This window comes from Aspergillus alliaceus (assembly GCF_009176365.1).
Source record: "Aspergillus alliaceus strain CBS 536.65 unplaced genomic scaffold BDW43scaffold_48, whole genome shotgun sequence".
Classification (NCBI taxonomy): Eukaryota; Fungi; Ascomycota; class Eurotiomycetes; order Eurotiales; family Aspergillaceae; genus Aspergillus; species Aspergillus alliaceus.
This window is the reverse complement of record NW_022474731.1, coordinates 133,621-154,361: the sequence shown is the minus strand read 5'-3', so window position 1 is coordinate 154,361 and position 20,741 is coordinate 133,621. Positions and strand designations below refer to the sequence as shown.

The window sequence follows — 20,741 nt, the reverse complement described above, 5'->3', positions numbered from 1 at the left end:
GGAAGGGGTGGTGGGCAGCCGCGAATGCAGGAACCGAATCATACCCGACCGCGAGCTGGACACGAGACTCGAGCCGAAAAAGTGGTGGCCCGCGTCAACTTTGATGACTGGACCGATAGTGTTGCTGGAGAGCGCGAAGAGTGTGACGCAGTCTCGACGCCACGGGACGCTCCCACAAATGCGCGCCCCCAAAACGGGGAAGTGACGACAATAACAAACCAGAAAGCAACAACACTAAGGAAAACCCTTGAACCACGCATCGTCGCCCCACCCGCCCCAGATCTTATCACAAACACACCCCCAGGCCCGAGGCGAATACCCCGCCCGTAACGATTGTGTTCCGAGCTCGGGGGGAAAATGGGAATTGGAAGACTGTTCACGAGCTGCACCATTCCAACCCATCCGAAGTTGAACGAGTCGCGCGGAAAGACGCAAGAAACCGGCAGGCTACTTTTTACGATAAAGATTTACGCAGGCTCACTCCTGCACAGTGTTTTGAGGCTGCGATTGAAGATGGGTCCAACACTGTCATCATGCAGCTTCATGGAGAGCTCACGATAGATGAAGAGACGATGGAATCTACCTCACGCGACCTTGAATTGTGAATGCCATTTTAGGTCGCATAGGATATTAAACGTTAGCCCGTCTTCCAACGTGGCCTTGAAGACCTGGATCAGTAACCCGTACAGATCACAAGCCTATCGAGTCGCCAGTTGGCGTCCGGGGAGCCCAACTGGCTCATGGGCCACGGACAGTGAGCCTACCAGGATTGTAGGAAGTCGCCACTCAGACTACGACGAGAGCCCATGGATCTCCACCCCTAGTATATGGGCTCTTACCTTGTAGCCTTGGCCCGTGAATGCTGGGCAGTAAACTGTAGTATCTAGTGGGCCTAGTAGGCCCTCTCTCAGCGAATTTCTGTCTAAGCTGGATAGAGTGTCCAGTAGGCTATTGATCTCTGGCTCTACCTCTGGTGTGGCCTCAAGTCCAAGCAACTACAACTACTGAGCCCTCTTCATTTATTCCCTAGCTCAAGCTGACTTTGCTCCAGCAAGATCCTGTAAATATTCCAAAGGGCACCTCCATCTGTCTACAGTAAATAATTCATGTGACCGCTTCTTGTTAGCTGCTTCCGTTCTCTCCTGGTGTCTCTGTTATCTAGACGGAGGAGATTGCTCTCTTGGATGAAGTTGAAGATCTGTTTTGTCAATAGACCATGAATGGCTCCGTGGTGTAAATTACCTTTCTTACTAGTCTGTTGCCAACATTTTTGCCTCCTAGCGTGGGTAGATAGTATCAGCACCGTGTTTCAAAGGACACGATAAATTTGTGACTGGTCTGCCCCTATAAATCGCTGAAGGGCGTAGGCTACAGAAATAGACGAAAATCAATTTAATATGGCAGTCATCGGCTTGTAAATGGTGGTATGTAGTAGGCTCAACAAAGATATCAGGCTGATTATTCATCCCTGTCCAAGATCATACGAAGGTTGTCATATATTGTCATATTAGTTAGGTCACACAGTGTACAGTAATGCATAGCATTTAAATCTTGTGTATCCGTGGTCTTAATACCTCCCTAGGGATTTGGGAACAGGGGACCACATGTGATGCATAGAATTCTTGCGCACGCAAAACTTACCTGTAAAGCGAGGACCTGTGGATTCTCTGTGCCGGTTAGCTTTGTCGCTTCCAGTATAGCTTCCCTATATCCTTACTATAATCTCCGCTGCCTCCTCCCAAGTATATAAGGATCCTCCACATCAATCTTCTTCCTTCCCGATTCTATCTCCCATATTTTACACTCCCTCTGTCTGGCTGGTCATTTCATCCGTCCATTCAATTCCCCACTCAGCTCCCCTTTTATTCCCTCTTTTTCCCCATTCGGAAATTATGGCACGCCCTCGCCTTGTCTCCACCCCCAAAACTCCAATTCCAAGTATTTTTTTTATGCGTACATTCCGCGTGTCCGTGATCCTAGAATCCTACTGGGCAATCCCACGGCTCGACGGACTTACCATGGTGAATGTCTTCCCGCGAACAGCGAGCCCAAAATTTATTCGGGCCATCAACCGTCCGCAAATGAGACGAATGGCGCTCTTCCCACGGCAGAGAGCGTCCTCCTACTGTTCAGGGAAGATACGTACGGGTCTACCCCGCCTTGTTATCTACGGGGCCTTGCTTAGCAGTGATCCTTCTAGGTTCTTTTTAAGAGCTTAAAAGCGACTGTGACGGGACGAGCATTCTTAAGATGCGCTGAGCCACAGATCGTCGATCTCCCCACGATGTGTAGATGATTGGAAATATGTCGCTACCAACTAGCTACTTCTAAAAATCGAGAGACAGGTCCGCTTCTGAAGACTCCGTTGGTGCCAATAATGATGACGCTCACGTGAACCTGATACTGAATGAAGGCGAGGGGTATGTGCCCGGTGTAACACGATTGAGACTGTACCCTTCTCATACCAGTCAGCTGGACAACAGCTTCCGCAGCGTGGCATTCAGCATTCAATCAAGAGCACCCGATCCGATCCTGCCGGTCGAAAGAGGCAGGTCAGCGCTACTTTGAAAACTGGGACTGAGACAACAAGTGGCTCTCGAACAAGGGCCAGGGTAAGAGCTAAAGCATCCCGTCCCTTTCCTACGTCTCACATGGTCCAACTTATTCTACGGCTGGAGACGACCTCTTAGTGAAATTGGTGGCTAGAGAGCTACCGTTGGGGCAAGAGGTACGATCAAGGACGAATTTGGCGAGATCTTTGCTGGACGAAGCATACAGCGTAGACGTGAAACCACGGTGGACTTTGAAGGTCAAGACGTATCTTTGACAACTATCACTCAGTCCAATGTCGACAATTCACCAGCCGGACGGTCAAAGAAACCAAGAGGACGAGCTTTCAAGAAACATAGAAACGCCAACGCTACCCCTCCCAGTAATGAACACACTTTTACGGCCCTCTGTTCACACTTGCTGTCAAAACCATTCGAGGCTCGATTGCAGCTTTTTTTCGTGGCTGCTTGAGGCTGCGCTACCTCGTTGCACAAACGATTTCGAAGGTGCCGCCGGTACTCAGAAAGATATTTTCAAATTGTTTGCGGTTGAATTGTGGCTGATATGGTGTTCACTGAGCTCACTACAAGTCAAGGCTCAGGGGCTTATATTAGATCATTCAGCAAGATTACGTTACATTGGTAACAGAAGAATGCACTAGAGTCGTTATGGATTACCATCAGTAAAGAGAAGTTCGAGACGTAGCCGTCCTATTAAGGTACGTAGCAGCCGAGCCTTATCATACTCTTGTTGAAAGAGGACTTGCAAATGCCCTTATTGACCCATGTTCAGCTACCAAGCCCTATATCTCCACTGCAATAACAACCACCGAATGTAGTTACTGTTTAATTGCGTGAAGGTAAGCTGCAACCTCCTCGCTGAAAATATGGTCTTTAGCAAGTTGATCACCCGACTCGACAATCCATGTCTGGCAGTTCCTCTTGGGTAATTTTCTTGCCAACGCTTTTTGCCGCCATGACCTAGGAGTCTCCATCTATTCGGACAACAGGAAAAGGGGTACCGCCCTAAGGCGTATACCTTATCATCGACCGCATTCAAAGTCTTTCCAGGGGCTTTGACCTTATATGCACTGGCCTCAAAAAAGCAGACGGGCACATGATCATGTTTGTATTTTCCATCGTTAAGCATCAATTTTTCGTTGAAATACTCCTTGCCAACCCACTGCAGTGGTACCCTCTTCGTGCGACGGTTGCCGGTGGAGCGGAAGTCATGGCTGCGTTTAAACTCCAAATTGAAGCCGTTCTTTACGTCACCAGCAGCGTGTATCAGAACCCCAATGTCAGGATGGACGTGCGAGCGCACCCAGTATGCCCAGTGATCTTTGAAAGGAGCGCCGTTGTAGATCAGCAACTCGACCATGAAAGCACCAGCAGGGCCGGTTACGGCCACGAAAGGTGCCTTGGTGACAGGAAGTGATTTATGAGCCTCCTGGGCAGCTGGTGGTGGTGGCGGCGGTGGAAGCTTGACCTGTCTTGGATGGAGGGAAGGACATTGTGATGGTTCTAATGGTTGCAGAGCTGTTTTATACTTCTAAATCCAGCTTGTAGTCTGATGGGATATGGAGCTCTGAATGGAAAAAGGAAAAAATTGGAAAGGATGAGTTGATAAAGCAAGTCTCTACAATATTTAATTGGGACAGCCTTTATATGTACCACCATCCACTATTGACTTGCCCACCTGTGGCATAGCACGAAATACGCCTGACTATTGTTAGTGGCCTAAGCGCTGAGGGAATTAAAAGGTTTCATCCTTTATCTCCATTATTTAGTGTTTAAAAGAGAATAGACGAGTCGGATGAACCCCTGCGTCCGTGATACTTGTGATTTGAAACTCATCACTGCATTTTAATGCAGGCCTACATGGAGCGGCATTGCACTATGTATGGCACAACCGATTTCATTGGTGGGTAGTTCAATAGTCAATAAGTTGTCCACGCAGCGTCGCTTGTGCGAATTTGCCAGGAACTTTTTCCAGCAGCAGGTGTCTAAATTTAGCATTGGTCTTAAATACTTATCAGCTTATATGTCATCAATAAGTGATGTGACTCACCCCAACCTATTATTACGCGTTTTCTGTCAGCGCAAAATATTATGATAAGCGCGCGGCATCCTTTACCCAGACACATTCTCAAATTTTTTGATGGACATATACCCCACTCGCGTTCACCCTCTACACCCGATGACAATTGCAGACATCATAATTAAACACTGGCTTGGAGAATAAGCTACGCAATAGGGACCTTTCACTACTCCACCTTTTGCAACGAGAACTCGCGGAATACTCTTCCGACACCGTCTGAAATTAGAGCAATCAGCAAGAAGTCTGGCAAATGTCATATAAGTTTCAATTACCCATCATCTGTCAAGATTCCATCGTTCGGACTTCTTGTCAAGTACAGAGCCAATGTAACTGTCATTGAGGCTCAGACTCAAATAATGTTGCATGAGTATTTGAAGGATCAAGTTCCCATCCCTACGGTTTTTGCCTGGGCTGAAGATGGGGGGCAGGTATTTATATATATGTCATTGATTGATAGTGAAACTCTGCAGGAGAGATGGAGTGATATGAATAAAAATGAGAGGCAGTCTGTCTGCAAGGAACTTAGACACATGGTAAAGGCTTGAAGGGCTTTGGAGCAAGACAGCCATAGCCCTTATATCAGTATACTCTATTAATCGCCATTTTCAAACAGACATAGCTAAGAATTTGCAGGGAGTCTGAGTAGGCCACCGCTGAACAAGATCTTTCTTTCAAGCCATCCAGAACTCACTGGGCCATTTCAAGACACAAACGCTGTCCAGAAGTTTCAAGATGCATACAGAATCAAAATCAGTGAGGAAGTGCCCATTATATTCACGCATGATGATTTTGTACCCCCCAACATCCTTTTGTCGCCGGGCCCAAACCCGGGGATGGCAGCAATCATTGACTGGGGCCAGGCTGGATGGTATCCCGCCTACTGGGAGTATTGTAAGGCGCGACGTGTAAGGCTGGATCCAGAATCCATCAACGACACTATGCAAGAAGAATAGCGCACAAAATATTTGCCAATGATTCTACATCCAGTAGATGAGGAGGCAATCTATCACCCTTGGCTTCATTTTGTTCTGTCTAAAGGGATATAATCCTGTTATGATGCCATGGACTCCAGTGTACATCTACATAAATAATAAAGTGCATCTGACTATATTCAGAGTAGTGGTTAGGGATTAGATGAAGTAACTATCGAAGCTAGATGCGAAGCAGGAATGATTAGTAAGCCCATAAATGTAGACATATTATGAACGTCCTCTACGACACCATTGAGAACACCGGCTCTATCTATCCTCTACGCGAGAGTATGAACAGAATCCAAGCGTTACAAGGATCGAGATACAAGCAGCTGGTAGATGATCTTCTAACGATAGAGGAATATGGGAAGAACGCAAGAGACGGGCCGCTTGGTAGTAAGAAGATCTCCAATGGATGGGCATAACACACCCTGCTAACAGGATAAGAGATATTTCCACCACAATTAAGATTCCACAGATCTACCTTCCGCAAAACATACCGAACGAGAGGGTGCCATATAGCGGCTACGTGAACAAAGAACAGGGGTTTTGGACGTTAATGGACCCTCTGGATTCTACCCAGCGATTGATTTTCTACTGCCAGGAGGCAGACAGGATCCGTTCGTGGTCTCAACACGTACTTGAGAAGTTAAAACGTCCGATTTTGATCGATCTTTCACATCATCTTTTGAGATATATTGAACCGCGCTTTTGAGCGTTATACTCTTATACGAACAAGGTAGTCCCATATTGGTGGCCTCGCACAATAGATTTCAAAGACTCGAATAAGTTTACAAAAGCTGGTAAGGCTTGCCTCCTCGATTGTTATGCCCAACCTTTAACTAGGCCGTGAAAAGAAGCGGCTGCATTGATAATACATATCATATTCGACTTGCACTTAGAAGGGTTCCTACTTAGCCATGCAATCTGCCCAGTACGTTGTCAAAAGCAGCAGTGGTAAGAGGTACGAAAGTTGTCCAAGGCGTACTGACAGGCTTAGCAACCGAATCCCATCCTATGCAACAGCCTACCGGAGTGGCACCCCCATCCTTTTCCGGCACAGGCACGGTTAATCCGCCCTACTATGTTGTCCTAGCAGTCAACAGCCGAGGACAATTTTTTCGTTCAGTATCTAGTTCAATCAGCCATACCAACCTCCGATTGTCGGGCGCAGAGGAAAGTTTCACGCAAGAGGTATTGAGGCAAGAGGAGCAACGAAGAGCTCACCTGCCGCATATGAATAGTAAGACGGAGTACGAGTGTTGGGTAAGTCAATAACATCAATTTCTGTAAATGTGAACCCACTGTTGATAACTATTTTCTTTTCTTTTTTTTCTTTAAAATTTTTCTCTTCAGTGGGGCTCAGGGGAAATAAAAGCATAGCTCGCCGGTTGATAGCTACATGTACATTTGCCTAGTATGGACGATACCTCGATGATATTATAACACACAGCCATCTAACACATTGTCATCATCCTCTCACTATGTCTAAATTTATGGAAAAGGGGTTGGCCGATAAGCGGCCAAGCTGCTACGCCGCACGTAATCTCATATACATTCGTATCTGTTGTGATTTCAGGGTGTTGTGATTTCAGGGGAAGAAGACAGAATGAGGCTGTATCAGCTACACTCACGTAGCCTACTGAGGATCGAATGCCATTTGATAGATACTCAATTCTCTATATCGCTATCTCGTGGCCTCTTGTTGTCAGGAAGCCTCAGGGGTTGGCGATCACCGATCAGCCAAGCCACTAGGGTCACGTGGTCTTATGTACATTTATATCAAAATGCGAATTACTTTAAAGTCTGCCTCTACGCCGCCGACCACCAGCACTCCTAGTTGTACGGGCCCTGTGTACAACACCCTGAGCAAGGCTTGCACCTCTTCGTGGTGCTCAGGACAAGTAGCCACAGCTACGTGGTGAAACCAAGCAGGCCATCATGTACGTACATATTCATTTTTCTGCCGGTCCTATACCAGCGCTTACATGAAATTTTTGTTGTTGCAGTTTTGTCTTAAGGGTCTGCCGTAGTTATTTTCGGAATCTGGAAATACAGCGGTGCCGCATGACAAACCGCATGCAATCGCTCATTTTCATACTTGTAGGGGTCTGAAGGTCTGCACCAAGTATATATTCTAGGAGCTCTGTACGGAGCTCATCCTTCATCGAATCATCATTATCCTTCTTGGAGCTATCCATCACTAACGCCCAAACGCTTGCCGACCGAATCATCCTACTGGCCGGTCCAGCTTCCATTCCCCGAAGCCCAGGGAGACTATAAAACCCGATATTTCCCTCTTGAAAGACTTTAAAGCAAAAGCCATGATTAGCAAGTTCCTCATGAGCCGCATGTCCCTGCAGTCAATTCTGAGAATCCTTGCGAAGCACACGGGATAGAAGTGGATTGATTTCACCTTCTGGTCTTGCCTGGGTGGACCATTTAGACATTATGGCCAAGAAATACGCGTGGAAAGGGTTTTTTTAACTATGATCGGCTCTAACATAGCATTACTCGTGTGACATGGTACAAATTGTATGGTACGGAGGACCTTTCGAATTCAAACTGCTTGCTATCTCATTCGTGGAAGCCACCTAGGCCCACCGGAAACACCAGCCCTCTGGGTCATGGTCGGCACGTCTTCAATACTTTAGGACGATTGAGAGTTTGACATGGAATTTTAGCAATAGTATTGAGTTCGGACTCTGAAAAGATGCACCTCAAGAGAAGGCCCCCAAGAGAAAACGGTCCCCTTTCTCCGAAGTGCTTCGATCTAACTGGCGTACCCTGCCACCGAGAGACCTCGAATCAAGGAGTCTGGAATAACTCCATTATTCGCGGCAAGCCTTTCAGTGATGGTTCTGTGGAGAGCTACATTTCGTGAAGCACTGCCATCTTCTCCGATCAAGATATTCCATCTCTGAGCTAGCCTCATCCTTCCTTCGCGCGATGAATCGAGATTCAAGATTTTGAGCAAATCGACAACGGAGTTTTGCCAATCCATATTCGGTTGTGCATATTGAGCCGCTTTGTTCGCCAAAAGAACGTTCAGTTGTGCTCTGTTCATTCTAGGGTGGTCCCGTATTTGAGATTGATCTGAAAGACGTGAGAAGATGTGTCGGGCGTGGAAAGTGTGCTGTACTTACGGCTGATCGAATGACTCCCGTCTAGACATGCTAGAAGTTCCTTTGCTATCGCCGCAGCGGTTGCTGCTGCATACTCCTGCCAAAAGTCGTTCTTTTCAGCATATGCCCAATCACTGATTCCGCTTATCACTGCAACTGGTAAGGTATCCATCATTCCCGCTGCCTCCATTTCAATCGCAATGGCATTATATTCACGGGCTAACTCATCGCATCTTTTGGCAGACTTTATAACACTGTTCCCGGACAAAATACATCCATAATGGATAATAGGATCACGTGGCTGCGTAAATGACCCACAGAGGACATTGGATGGGGGTACAGGTCGTTGAGAGGAGCTTGTGCTCCTGAATCTATCGAGGTTGGACATGAATCTTGTGGTCGTCTCCTGGGTAGCCCGGAGTCCGGTGACTGCGGAGCGTATATGTCTATCGGGCGAATTTTGCCATTGCTTGAGAATGATTTGCTCTGGCTCAACTTTGATCATATCATACTCATAAACTCCGGAATTATTCTCGGTTGAAGTAGCGACCACCACATCACCTAGGCGTATATCACATCCATATCGAGGTATACCAGCACCTATACCAACGAGGAGGCCTGTCTTGATATTGCGCAGGTCACGCTGGATCTCCGAGGCCATATAGCTGGCAACGCCAATTCCAGTTTCTCCAACTGGGAAAAAAGCGATTGCAACGTTTGTTATACCCATCCGCCCAAATCTGTAGCATAGCCGTTGGACTTCATTCGGAAGCGGACTTTGGTGGTGTTCGTCTAGCATGAGGATGGCAGCGCTAGCCTCAAAATGCGAGGGAGCGAACCATGCTACCGTGTAGTCTTCCGTACTTAGACAAAGTGACATTGTTAGAGAAATTTCTGGAATAATGCCATGGAGTGAAAAAAGAACGATCGGCAAGCTGACTTGGAAGTAAGACATGCTTATAACACTCTGAATAATTCGCCATGAAAGGGATGCCGGCGCCATTCCAATCCACCTGCAGAGCCTCATCTGTTTAGGGATTACGAAATGTTGCATGGCATTACCACGCCCGAGGCGTAGAACAGTCTGCATGCATATATGCTTGCATGTGTTGGCGGAAGCAGTAGCGACCAATGTTTGATAGACTGAGGCCAATGCAGACCAGCAAACAATGAAGAAAGGCAACCCTTTGAGGCTCAATCGATAATGATGAATATAAAAGCCCATCTTAAATCATTTCTGACTACAGGAATTGCTTAGAAGGGACGTATTATCCATATACTTCTTTCACGTTGCCGACCATAGAGAGAGCCTTCACGCTTATCTTATCATGGAGTCAAACTCAGCACGCAGCTTTAGATGTATAAAGTCAATTCAAAACAGAAGTGGCATCAAAGCAAAAGTCATTCTTCTAGTTGGTAGACTAGGCGCAGGGAAATCTTCACTGACCGAAGTTATCACGGGAGCCGAGGGGCTGTCAAGTGGTGGAATCCATTCATGTAGGTCTTTGATCTTAACAAGTCACCAGAGTTTTGAACTGACTCTCGCAAGCGACCGATCACTGTCAAATTTTTGATGCAAATATTAACGGCGAGGAATACTTCATTGTTGATACACCTGGCTTCGAGCCTTACAATAAAGGGGAAATATTCCGTCAAATAACGGGGATGTTACAACAACTACATCAAAACTCCATTTTCGGTATTTGGTACTTGATCAACAACTTGACCAGACAAGATGGGTTTGACCAGGAGATGGTAGCCTGGTTAATAGCTTTTTGTGGGCAGTCGTTTTGCCCAAATGTGACAATTGTGACCACCTTTTGGACAGGGGAAGGTGGCATGCTTCGGAATCAGAATCAAAACCTCCAACAGCGACTAGATGAAGAATGGGCCCAACTGCAGGCATGTGGCGCTCGACATCATGCCTTTGGGAAATATTATGTCAATGGCATTCCGCAGGAGAGCACTATATCTCTATTCGACCCAGCTGGAAAAGAAGAGCTAAAGCAGCAAGCCGGAAGCATGGTTACACGTTACTGCCATAGTGAATCGACACCATACCCCCAGATACTTCGGGAGCTCTGTGAGCCACGACCACTGCACAGGACCAGTGCTGGAAGGGTATTCCCCCCTCAAAATCAACAGGCGCCGAGGAGTGCTTCACCCGAGGAAAGAGAAGCACCAAGAGAAGCCTCGGATGCCGAGCCACGTGTACCAAGGCAAGAAAGGGCGGAAGCTTCAGTATGGTCCCTCTTCCCGGAGGTATTGGGACATGCACTTGGAAAATTATTGGACGTAGCAGTTGCAGACGCGACAGATCACCTTAGAAGAAGACCCATAGATCCGATTAGAGGAGGAATAGGAGGGATTCCTCCAACTCGAGCTCTACATGAAAGTGGAATCTTCCAACAATCAGCTTTAGAAAGGGGCATGCAAGAAAGCGATCTTGGTCCACTGTCTTCAAACCATACAGCCAGGCACTATAATGGTCCCAGGGACTTCAATTTCGATCCACTTTCTTCATGTGATACAGCCAAGCTCTATAATCGTCCCGGTGACTTCAATTCTCGAGAAGAATACTATAATTCATGGGGTTTGAATGCCCGCTACGGGGAATTCAAAGGCACTGCAGAGCAAAATGATACTCTTCGCGAAGAGATGCACAAGAGATGGCACAAATGAGAAGCAGACGTAAGCCGGATGAATTTAAAGAGGATTCTCATGTTTCTTAGGGTTGCAAATAACGTGGGGGACTATTACTGTACAAAGTACGATGGTGGAATGGAACATGGTAGAAGTATGATGTATGGAAGAAGTCTGAATGTGGATGGTAAGTCAAGTGCGGCATATGGATCCATAGATCATATGTGACCCACGAACAGTTAACAATCATGTAGGTACAGATGATTCAGCTTAATCCAAATTTTGCAGCAAAAATGTTTGATATTTGTGTATAAACTGTCCTAGAATGACTTATGCGATATATCATAATGCTTAGACAAATGAAATGTGTTTTTCATTATGTTTGAGGCTTCAATAAGATCCACGAGTGACTCGAGGAAAAATCCATGTTTGTGTTGATAGCTCTTAACATCACGGGGGCACTTACATGCAAGCTGGCCAAGAGAAAAGATCCTGAGCAGCTAGACGATCGTCGTTTTTTTTCTTTGGCAAAAATGATTGGCCGTTCCGAGTGCGGTTGCGAACGAAGAAACAGACGGAGTTAGAGAAGAAAGGGGAGCTCTTGCTTTGCGGAAGGAACTTTTGACGAGGGGGAATAGGAATTCGGTATGTATAAGAACTTGGTCTAGAATCATGGGACTGACAATTTTATTTTCACTAGAGAAAAAACTCATTCAGGCTATACTATCTATCGGGCTTGCAAGTTCATTCATGTACATCCCGGCAAAGGTTGCCGGGAGCATTGGAACGGGGGACAATTGTTGTAAAGGCTTTTACGGCCTTCTCGCCGAACCGATATCTGGTTTCCTTGCTAGCCTCATCTACCTAGTTCATGCTACTCTTTTCCAGCTGAGACCATATAGTTTCCCCCGCTTCTTGTCACACGTAATCACAACAGAAGTGCCGCTATTTCATGAGCTCGGCTTCAAGGATAATACATTTGTTCCTATTGTAAGTCTATCGAAGCTATACTACCTAGTAAATCGGAAAGGAAACGATATAGTGCCCTAGGATACATGTAGGGTCTATTTACTATTTGATGAGTTGCCGATGCCTAGTACAAAACTATGGCCACAACAGGCTGAAGCTGGGCTCCTAACACTTGCGAAAGCAAGAGATATCCAGGGGACACGAACAATGTTCCCTTTCTGGCTTAGTCCATCTCTTGATCCATTTGTTATTTTCGGATTCCGAAAACCCAGTGATACTGCTTGGCATTATCTATGTTTATACTTGTTGGGGGTTGAAGGTATGCCCTAATTATATGTCAAAGGTATACATAGATAACAGCATACCAGTTTCATGGATAGTCGCTTAACTATATATATGTCATTCGAGGGCATATAATACTTGGCACTTCTAGAGACAATATCTCAACTATACCACTCATTCATTGTGGATATGGACATAACGTGTCGTATTTTAGGAAAACATTAATTATACCTATTCCTTCTGGAAGAGGCGTGCAACTCGCTATCAGATTACAAGAAAATCGTCAAACCGCAGATAGTTATTAGGAAAACTTCACAGTCTCCTAGAAACCAGCTCTAATACGCTGGACGTCTGTGAAATAACGGACTTTGTGAACTTGAGCCGCATGGCTCTTCAGCTCTTGATGGCCATGCAGAACAAGCTGGCAGAAGTCATCTGGACATGGTATGGGCTCTTCACGCCCGATACTCCGCAGGTATTTTTCAAAATGTTCTCGCGCTTTTCGAGACGTTGAAAAATAACATTGATGATGCGAGTTGAACACACAGAAGAGACAATGCTTATTAGTGAGAGAAATAGGAGACGCACGAGGTTCTGGAGTAGATGATTCTTCATCTGGTTGGGCCGAGGTTACGGACATCGGACTGGTAGACTCAGTAGTCAGGTCTTCTCCAGATATTCTCTCTGACGGTATTTTCATCACACGGCCGAGATCAATCAGCGCATTTGCCAGTGCAAGCCGGTGGTCTAGAGCTTCTTTCTCTAGAAGGTCCTTGGTAGGGAGCCTCATCAGGTCTGCTACACGCCTTCGCTTCTCCAGCTTGTGAATGATAGATTCAGAGCGATACTCATTGTTGTCGACATTAATAAAGGATAGATCAAGCTGCTTATTTATTTCCTTTGTGTTGATTGTATCAAAGAACTCTCCACAAGCAGTGTTAAAAGGTTTCCTTTTTTTTGCCTTTATACTGCGTAGGCTAGCCTTGGCTTTAGTCTTAAATTCTCTAATCTTTATTCCTGCTATATTCTTATACGATCTATAAAACTCTTTCGCTTCCACAGCTAAAGTATTATGTAGTTCTTGAAGACAAATTATTTCTAGGTAAGAAGAGATTGAAGCTCTTTGTGTAGAAGTAAGATTATTAACATAGGCCGGTGCACGAGGATCCACATAATAACTTTGATAACTGAGGATATTTATCAATATATTCTTAGAACGAATCCCAAGAAATACTGCCTGGACATGGCACTGGACTCGCTGGTTTATATACTTCTAGAAGACACTGGCATGAACATGTCCTATAACTTACTGTAGCAATGGAAGTGATATAATATCTAGAAGTTTAATATATTAGTAGTTATTTAATTATATCTAAATAGAAATACAAAACAAAATGGCAGTTAGAATAACTTACTGTCAACTGCTTTACCCGTGCCTCGCTGTAGGTCATACGGTCTTATAGCCTGAATTATGTCAATAGCTAAATTTAAATTTTATAGATAATAGAGGTATATATAATATTTCAGTAGCTTCATATCATGCGTTCTAGTCCTATATCCAGTCAAGATAGGTTATCAATATACTGGAACGTTTAATTTATTCTTACTAAATTTAAGGCGGTTAGAGCGTCGAGAAATAAGAATATAATTAAAGAAAACTTCCTTAACAGAGCAAATATTACTCTCGAACACATTATCAAGAATTGCCATAACAATAATAAGCATTGCAATATCGAATACTGACTCCTTTACTTTAGATATCAGAAATATTTTACTATGATATTATAATATTTAGCCTTGGTAATAACTCACTCTAGTAAAAAACTTACTGCTTAGACTTATTATGGTGACCTTTTGTGTATTTTAGATGTCAAGGATATCTACTATTCAGGGTAGAAGACCTGTCAACTAGGTAAGGATACGTAGGCTGGAAGGGAGAGAGATCAAAGGCAGGCAGTAGATACTATTCAGACAGGAGACTGATTCTTGATCTCCTACTACTACTAACTATTCGCTAATTTATAGCTGAAGATTCTGTACGTAAAGGGTTCAGATTTCCCGTTGAAAACAAACTGTTGATGGCCTGATGTTCCTCATCGGTGACCGGTTGTCCATGCACCTGGGCCAGGGTATCCTGTACGGCCATCAGGCCGAATCGCTTTTCAATCTGTGACATTAGATCAATCTCCGTTACTAAGTGATTATGAGAGCTATAGAGATTCAGTAACAAGATTAAATTTATCTGACTGTAGTAAAGGGTCTTCAGATTCTCACTCATTGTGTCCTAATCCTTTTCCTCGTTTCTATCATTATCATTATTACTATAACTATAGAAATGTGAAATATTAGTCCGCTCATTCTTCTCTACGTATACTAATACCCCTGGCTGATTAGTGGTATAAGTAGAAACAAGAAGAAGGAAGGCTAACTAAATAATTTACCTGCTATCGGGATATAGCATTTGACAGACTTTGCGAGCAATACTACCGTTCGGCTACAAAAAGGTGCCATGACATCTAATTGTACCTTCAGGTAGATTATAAGTGCTCAGTCCAACAAAAACTAATAACTAGTCTTTAATAAAGTAAGTTATATACTCTGTATAATAATATTATTCAGAAAATAACACTAAGTTCATATTTCTCACTGGAATTCATATAATTAATCCTATACAGAGAAGAAAGAGAGAGTCTTATATTATAGAATTAACTTATAGACAGCCCTATATCATAGGAAGCTCTATCTAAGGCATCACTGCCAAGCCTTTACCACATAAATATTTTGTATAACATGTTATTTCTGTTAGTTAGCTATTTCTTCTTGTTCAATAGGCACGCTTAGGTTAGAACAATCTATTCGTCCCGTAACAATAGTGTTTACAGTGACCTAAGTATAGTATCTGCTCTCTGAGTGTGCTTTAGCTAGGTTCAGGGAGCAGATCTTCTAAATCTCAGTCTGCTGGGCCTTAACATATCAAGGCCCTGGCTTACTAGACTGAAGAAGACATTATTTATAGTCTGCTGGATATAGACCATGGCAGTATAGGCTTCGCGGGAGACAGGTATGAGAGGATAGAATAGTACAGTGATTAGTATAATCCTTCTCAGTATATTATATAGAGCTGTAGAGGCGGCAGCAGGGGTTATAAGTACAGGATCTAGAGTTATATTACTTCCAGTAGCAGTTATATTATATAGTCTTTACTCTTCTAGATAAAGATTAGATATTAGTGATTATATTAAATAAGAATAGTTATATAGGAAGTATAGCTTTACTTACTTTAAAGAAATTAATAAACCAGCTTAATAAAATAGTATTTAAATTAATAGTACTGGCAGGAGTCTCAGTTACTGTAATAGAAATTAGGCCAGTGGCTTCAGTGATCTCTGTAGATAATATCTCTAGGCTTACAGGAACTATAGAGTATTACTGTACTGTAAGCTGACTGACCTTTTTTAATATATTAATAACCTAATAAGATATCAAGCAAGAACTATATATTACGCCTGGGTATTCGGGCAAGAGTTCTATGGGTGTTAGCTGTCTTGCGTTGCGTGATGACTATACCTGAGCAGTGAATCCGATGTGCTTCCGAATATAATCCTATCCAGGATCCAACAGTATGACCTAATCTGAGGTCCGGCGATGTACAACGATGTTCCGTAGGTAACTCAAGTCCAAAAGGCCAGGCCTACTAAGTATGTATACTCAGTAGTTAAGGAAGTGTGAATAAGTCAATTACTAACTTGATACCAAAGGTGTATCCTAAGTAACAATGATAATTGATCATGAAGAACTAAACTAAGTACATGAATGAGTGTCCTTATATATCCTCTGTTCTCCTACTCCTCTGTATACTCCTGGGGTAGGTGATGGGGTAGGTAGTCCTCTGATTGGTGGTTCTTGATATACTCCTGATATACTCCTGGGAGTAGGTTATGGGGGTAGGTGATCACGTGATAAAGCTAGTGTCTCTCCCTTTATCTCTGTGCCCCACGTTTTCCTTGACTATCGTAGTCCTATCACTTTCTGCCTTGTGTGTCCGCCCTCCTGATAAGGTGCGCTAGACAAGGGTCTGTAACACTATACTTAATCTGGTAGATATTAAAGAAGACAGAAATAGTCTCTTTCTATATCTCTAGAATCATAAGGGTATCTAGTAATATAGACAGAAGAGCAAATCTAGTCTTGATAGACTGGATACCCTTAAGCACTTTGCTATCCGCATCTAGATAAGAATAGAGACTAGTATAGATAGTAAAGGTATCTATATTTTTAGTATTATAGTTAGGCAGGAGATATATAAAGAGGCAGAAGTCAGGCTATTACTTTAGAGCAGGGATCAGGGTCCTTAGCTTATAGCTATTTCTTATGATAGCTGTATAGACAGTAACTCTAGCAGGTATCTGAGTAGCTGTTATATATATTAACTGAGCAAGACTAGAGGGGAGAGAAGAGGAAGGGAGTGAGGAAGGGAGAGAAGCAGGGAAAGGAACAGGAACAGCTATAGGGGATAAGGTAGGTAAGATCACGGGTATACCACTAATATAGGTATTAAAGTATTGCTGGGCTATGTCAGCTAGATTATTACTGAGAGCTTCAAGCGTGTTCTGCTGGTGGGAAACAAGGCCCGTGTTTTGGTGTCGATATTTGTCTAGGAATGCTGCAACAGGGCTAAATATCTTTTGACCTTCAGCAGCTCTAGTAGCAGCCGCGGTAGTTGACTCCAGTAAGGCAGGCCTATAGAGGACTATCTGATAGAGGATTAGGTCTTGTCATTGCAATGTCACCGCGACGCGTCATGACGCGTGTTGGATACTGCCTGAGCAGTGACAACGGGGGTTGATGGATGTCCAATAAGCAGTGGATGTAGCAATACACTTAGATCTGATCTAAGCACCGTGCTTAGAACGAAAAGACCTAACAAAAGGAGTTTTTGGACGCCTGGCGCATGAGGTGACTGAAGATGGAATTATCGTTGGGGTGTGGCAGCAATTCTCTCGTATTAGGGCTGCCCAATAAGATCAATCTATCTACATTGGCCTGAGCCGTTACAGATCAATCCAACAGGTCATTGAACATATAGTCGACTAAATGGTTGATTATATGTCTGAATATAGTCAAGTATAATAGGTTAGGTGGAGCTAGACCTCGGCCCCCTGGGAAGCACTGCAGCCCGCCATCAGATGTTACTGCATCTTTAACAATGCATCTTTTGAATCATATTGTTCATTTATACAGCACCAGATAAATATAGATTAGATGCATCGAGGGTACGATGACGAATTCTACACTGGTTATTATGAAATTATGATCCTTTAGGATGGTAGATAACGGTCAGCCATTCAGGATTTGATCTCATGCCTTGATCCAGAACAGTAGAGATCAATTGTGATGACAGGCTCGGTTTCATGGAATGTCTCATCACTCCAGACTGTCTCATTACATAACCACGCAGAGCTAAATTCTTGTGGAGACGATTCTGAACTATTTAAACTCTAAGCCATTTACAACATGTGGCTGGCTGGAGCTCGACCAACCTGTACCAAGAGTGCCGTTTTCGTGCAGGAGCTGAATATGCAAGGGAGAGAACCATGCTCTCCGCCGGGTCGATTCCCCACAGTTGATTGAGTATGAGGGGGTCAAGAAAATATTCGATCCAAATAGAACTTGGATAGTTTAAGGTTATTAATAGCTAGACAATAATATTTCGTTCGAATTGGGTCTGTATATGGGTACCTGTTGACTGAATGTCTACTTCTGCAGTAAATTCGAGAATGTCCGACTAGCTAATTGCCACTCATTTAAAGTGAACCAGATGTGGAGACTGCAGTGTGACGATGCAACATGACATTGAATGACATCTTGAAGATCAATCCATGACGAACTCAACCATTGAATCTGTTCATGCCAAGAATCCAACCCCCCCTTCCTTGTCGTAATCTACACCCGCCAAAAAAAAGGCTATAAAAAGGCAGGTCGTTGACAGGAAGGTCCATCCATTACACGAGCTCCGTGCAGAACCATCCAGAATGTTGACTCTGCTTGGACTACTTGGACTACTTGGCCTAGTTGGCACTGCTGCTGCCACCGCCACCCCGGCCGTCACCGTCTCGTCAGGTCCGGTGGTTGGAACCATCTCTCCTCCCAATGTGCCCTCTGGGGATCCATATGCCCATGTCTGGTTGGGGATTCCCTATGCAAAGCCCCCTGTAGACGAATTGCGTTGGAGACCCCCACAGGAGCCAGAATCATGGAAAGAACCACTCCTAGCACAGAAGCTGCCGAATGCCTGCCACCAGCAATTTAGTGGCGCAAAGCCAGGCCGTGACTTCCTCAAGGCTCTTATTAACAATCCTCCGCTAGAGGAAAACGAGGATTGTTTATATTTGAATGTATACGCGCCTGCAGACGCGTCTTCTGAGAACAAAAAGGCTGTTATGTTCTACATTCATGGCGTAAGTTGACCTTGGCCTGGAGGCTATTCACAGTTGAGAGCAGTCTATTAATGCAGACAAGGGAAACCTTCAAACTGGCTCGGCCTCTGCTGCCAACTACAATGGCACCTCTCTGGCTGTCAATCATGACGTCATCCTGGTGACCATCAACTATCGGACCAACAGTACGTAACATACCTTCCTAGTATTCCAGAAAACATAATACTTATGACAACAGTCTTTGGATTCATTGGGGCTCCTTCACTTGACAAGGAGGATCGAAATCTCGGATTTGTTGACCAGCGACTTGCCCTCAACTGGACGTATGATAACATCGAGCAGTTTGGCGGTGATCGCAACAAGATCACCATTTTCGGGGAGTCTGCCGGTGGCTATTCGATCAAGCAACTGCTGGCAAACCCCCCGGGCCCTCCTGGGCAACCTCCCTTCCGAGCTGCGATTATGCAGTCGCAGCAGGCAATGTTTCTCGGGAAAGCGCTGAGAAACGATTATATGGTAGTCCGAGAACGGCTCGGGTGTCATACGCTCGAGTGCATGAGAGGCAAATCGGCAGCAGATATCATGGAGTTGGCCAATAACGGCACGTATCTGGGCACACCCCTATTTTTTGCTCCAACCAGCGGGTCTGGCAATTCACTCAACGACGTCCGTCCCACTCTGAGAAAAGGAAGCTTTACCGATGTTCCCGTCATGTACGGCACGAATAAAAACGAGGGCAGCATTTTTGCCCATGTTCGAAGGCTCAACACGGCGAAGGAAGCTGAAAAAAGGGCTTTACCCCCTCAGCAGGTGTTGGTAGATGACGTTCAGTCTTCGGACGCCGAAACCAACATGCTTCCGCTTTGTCCAAACTTGTCAAAGAGATGGTGTTTCTTGAACTGGAGCAAGTGCGTATAATATTTCCGATTGCAATTGAGCAGAATAACTAAGCTGATGAGAAATATCAGGTGGATGACCGGGGTTCCATTTACTTGCCCGACGTCAGAACTAGCCAAGTTTACCGCAAAGCACAACCGCAAGGTGTGGCGGTACCGGTACTCGCCAGAGTTCCCCAACCTGACACCCTACGACGATGCAGGCGCATACCATGGCGCGGAACTGCCCCAGGTTTTTGGAACCTACAACGCTACGACTGCTACCAAGAACCAGATTGCGCTGAGTGCCTTCATGCAGAAGACGTGGACTGATTTCGCCAAGGACCCAGAAAATGGTCCTGGCTGGCCCTCGCTCAATGAAGACTCGAAATTGGCTGATTTCGGGAATGATGAGTATCCTCAAGGCATTACTTTGATCGAAGCAAAAGACGCGGATGAGAATTGTGGTGTCTGGTTCCTAGAATCAGAAGCTTATGACCTTGCTTGGTGACTTCTCACGTCATGAATGGTGTTATATCGACTAGAATGTTAAATGTAAGGGGCAAATTCATGGTAGATGTTGACAACCTAACTACTTGGAATTATTTTTATTCTTTTACTACTCGATAGATCAAGAACTTATATCTATATATCTTTAATCTATTATTTTTATCTAGTTTTATTAAATTTGTATTAAAATTTAAAGTTAATAGATTTAAAAATAGATATTAGTCAAAAAGTTTAAATTAAAATTTTAGTTATTATTTTATTCTATTTTTTGTTTTTAAT

The 20,741-nt window shown here is 44.4% G+C and overlaps 6 protein-coding genes across 6 annotated transcripts; 4 read left to right on the top strand and 2 right to left on the bottom strand.

Moving 5' to 3' along the window:
- Positions 1-4,167: 4,167 nt before the first annotated feature.
- Positions 4,168-5,696, top strand: BDW43DRAFT_302836 (kinase-like protein; the record flags this gene model as incomplete). Its single annotated transcript, XM_032045316.1, has 5 exons — positions 4,168-4,171; positions 4,807-5,155; positions 5,198-5,232; positions 5,284-5,555; positions 5,604-5,696. 5 exons carry the CDS (start codon positions 4,168-4,170, stop codon positions 5,694-5,696), a joined length of 753 nt encoding a protein of 250 aa, XP_031896727.1.
- Positions 5,697-8,107: 2,411 nt separating this feature from the next.
- On the bottom strand, positions 8,108-9,701 carry BDW43DRAFT_321761 (purine and uridine phosphorylase; the record flags this gene model as incomplete). The annotated part of the gene is made up of 2 exons (XM_032049404.1): positions 8,108-8,717; positions 8,768-9,701. The coding sequence occupies 2 exons, from the start codon at positions 9,699-9,701 to the stop codon at positions 8,395-8,397; spliced, it is 1,257 nt and encodes a 418-aa protein (XP_031896726.1). The 3' UTR covers positions 8,108-8,394.
- A 373-nt stretch (positions 9,702-10,074) lies between these two features.
- Positions 10,075-11,428, top strand: BDW43DRAFT_302834 (uncharacterized protein; the record flags this gene model as incomplete). The annotated part of the gene is made up of 2 exons (XM_032045315.1): positions 10,075-10,243; positions 10,296-11,428. 2 exons carry the CDS (start codon positions 10,075-10,077, stop codon positions 11,426-11,428), a joined length of 1,302 nt encoding a protein of 433 aa, XP_031896725.1.
- Positions 11,429-12,962: 1,534 nt separating this feature from the next.
- BDW43DRAFT_314534 (uncharacterized protein) lies at positions 12,963-13,430 on the bottom strand (the record flags this gene model as incomplete). Its single annotated transcript, XM_032047830.1, has 1 exon — positions 12,963-13,430. One exon carries the CDS (start codon positions 13,428-13,430, stop codon positions 12,963-12,965), a length of 468 nt encoding a protein of 155 aa, XP_031896724.1.
- Positions 13,431-18,559: 5,129 nt separating this feature from the next.
- BDW43DRAFT_175618 (Carboxylesterase) lies at positions 18,560-19,206 on the top strand. Its single transcript, XM_032038798.1, has one exon. It carries the CDS (start codon positions 18,673-18,675, stop codon positions 19,105-19,107), a length of 435 nt encoding a protein of 144 aa, XP_031896723.1. The 5' UTR covers positions 18,560-18,672; the 3' UTR covers positions 19,108-19,206.
- A 453-nt stretch (positions 19,207-19,659) lies between these two features.
- BDW43DRAFT_302833 (uncharacterized protein) lies at positions 19,660-20,463 on the top strand (the record flags this gene model as incomplete). Its single annotated transcript, XM_032045314.1, has 3 exons — positions 19,660-19,887; positions 20,046-20,078; positions 20,119-20,463. 3 exons carry the CDS (start codon positions 19,660-19,662, stop codon positions 20,461-20,463), a joined length of 606 nt encoding a protein of 201 aa, XP_031896722.1.
- Positions 20,464-20,741: the final 278 nt, after the last annotated feature.

Bases quoted from the DNA above. Each gene is read 5' to 3' on its own strand.
- BDW43DRAFT_175618 (XM_032038798.1), top strand. From the start codon at position 18,673: ATGTTGACTCTGCTTGGACTACTTGGACTACTTGGCCTAGTTGGCACT.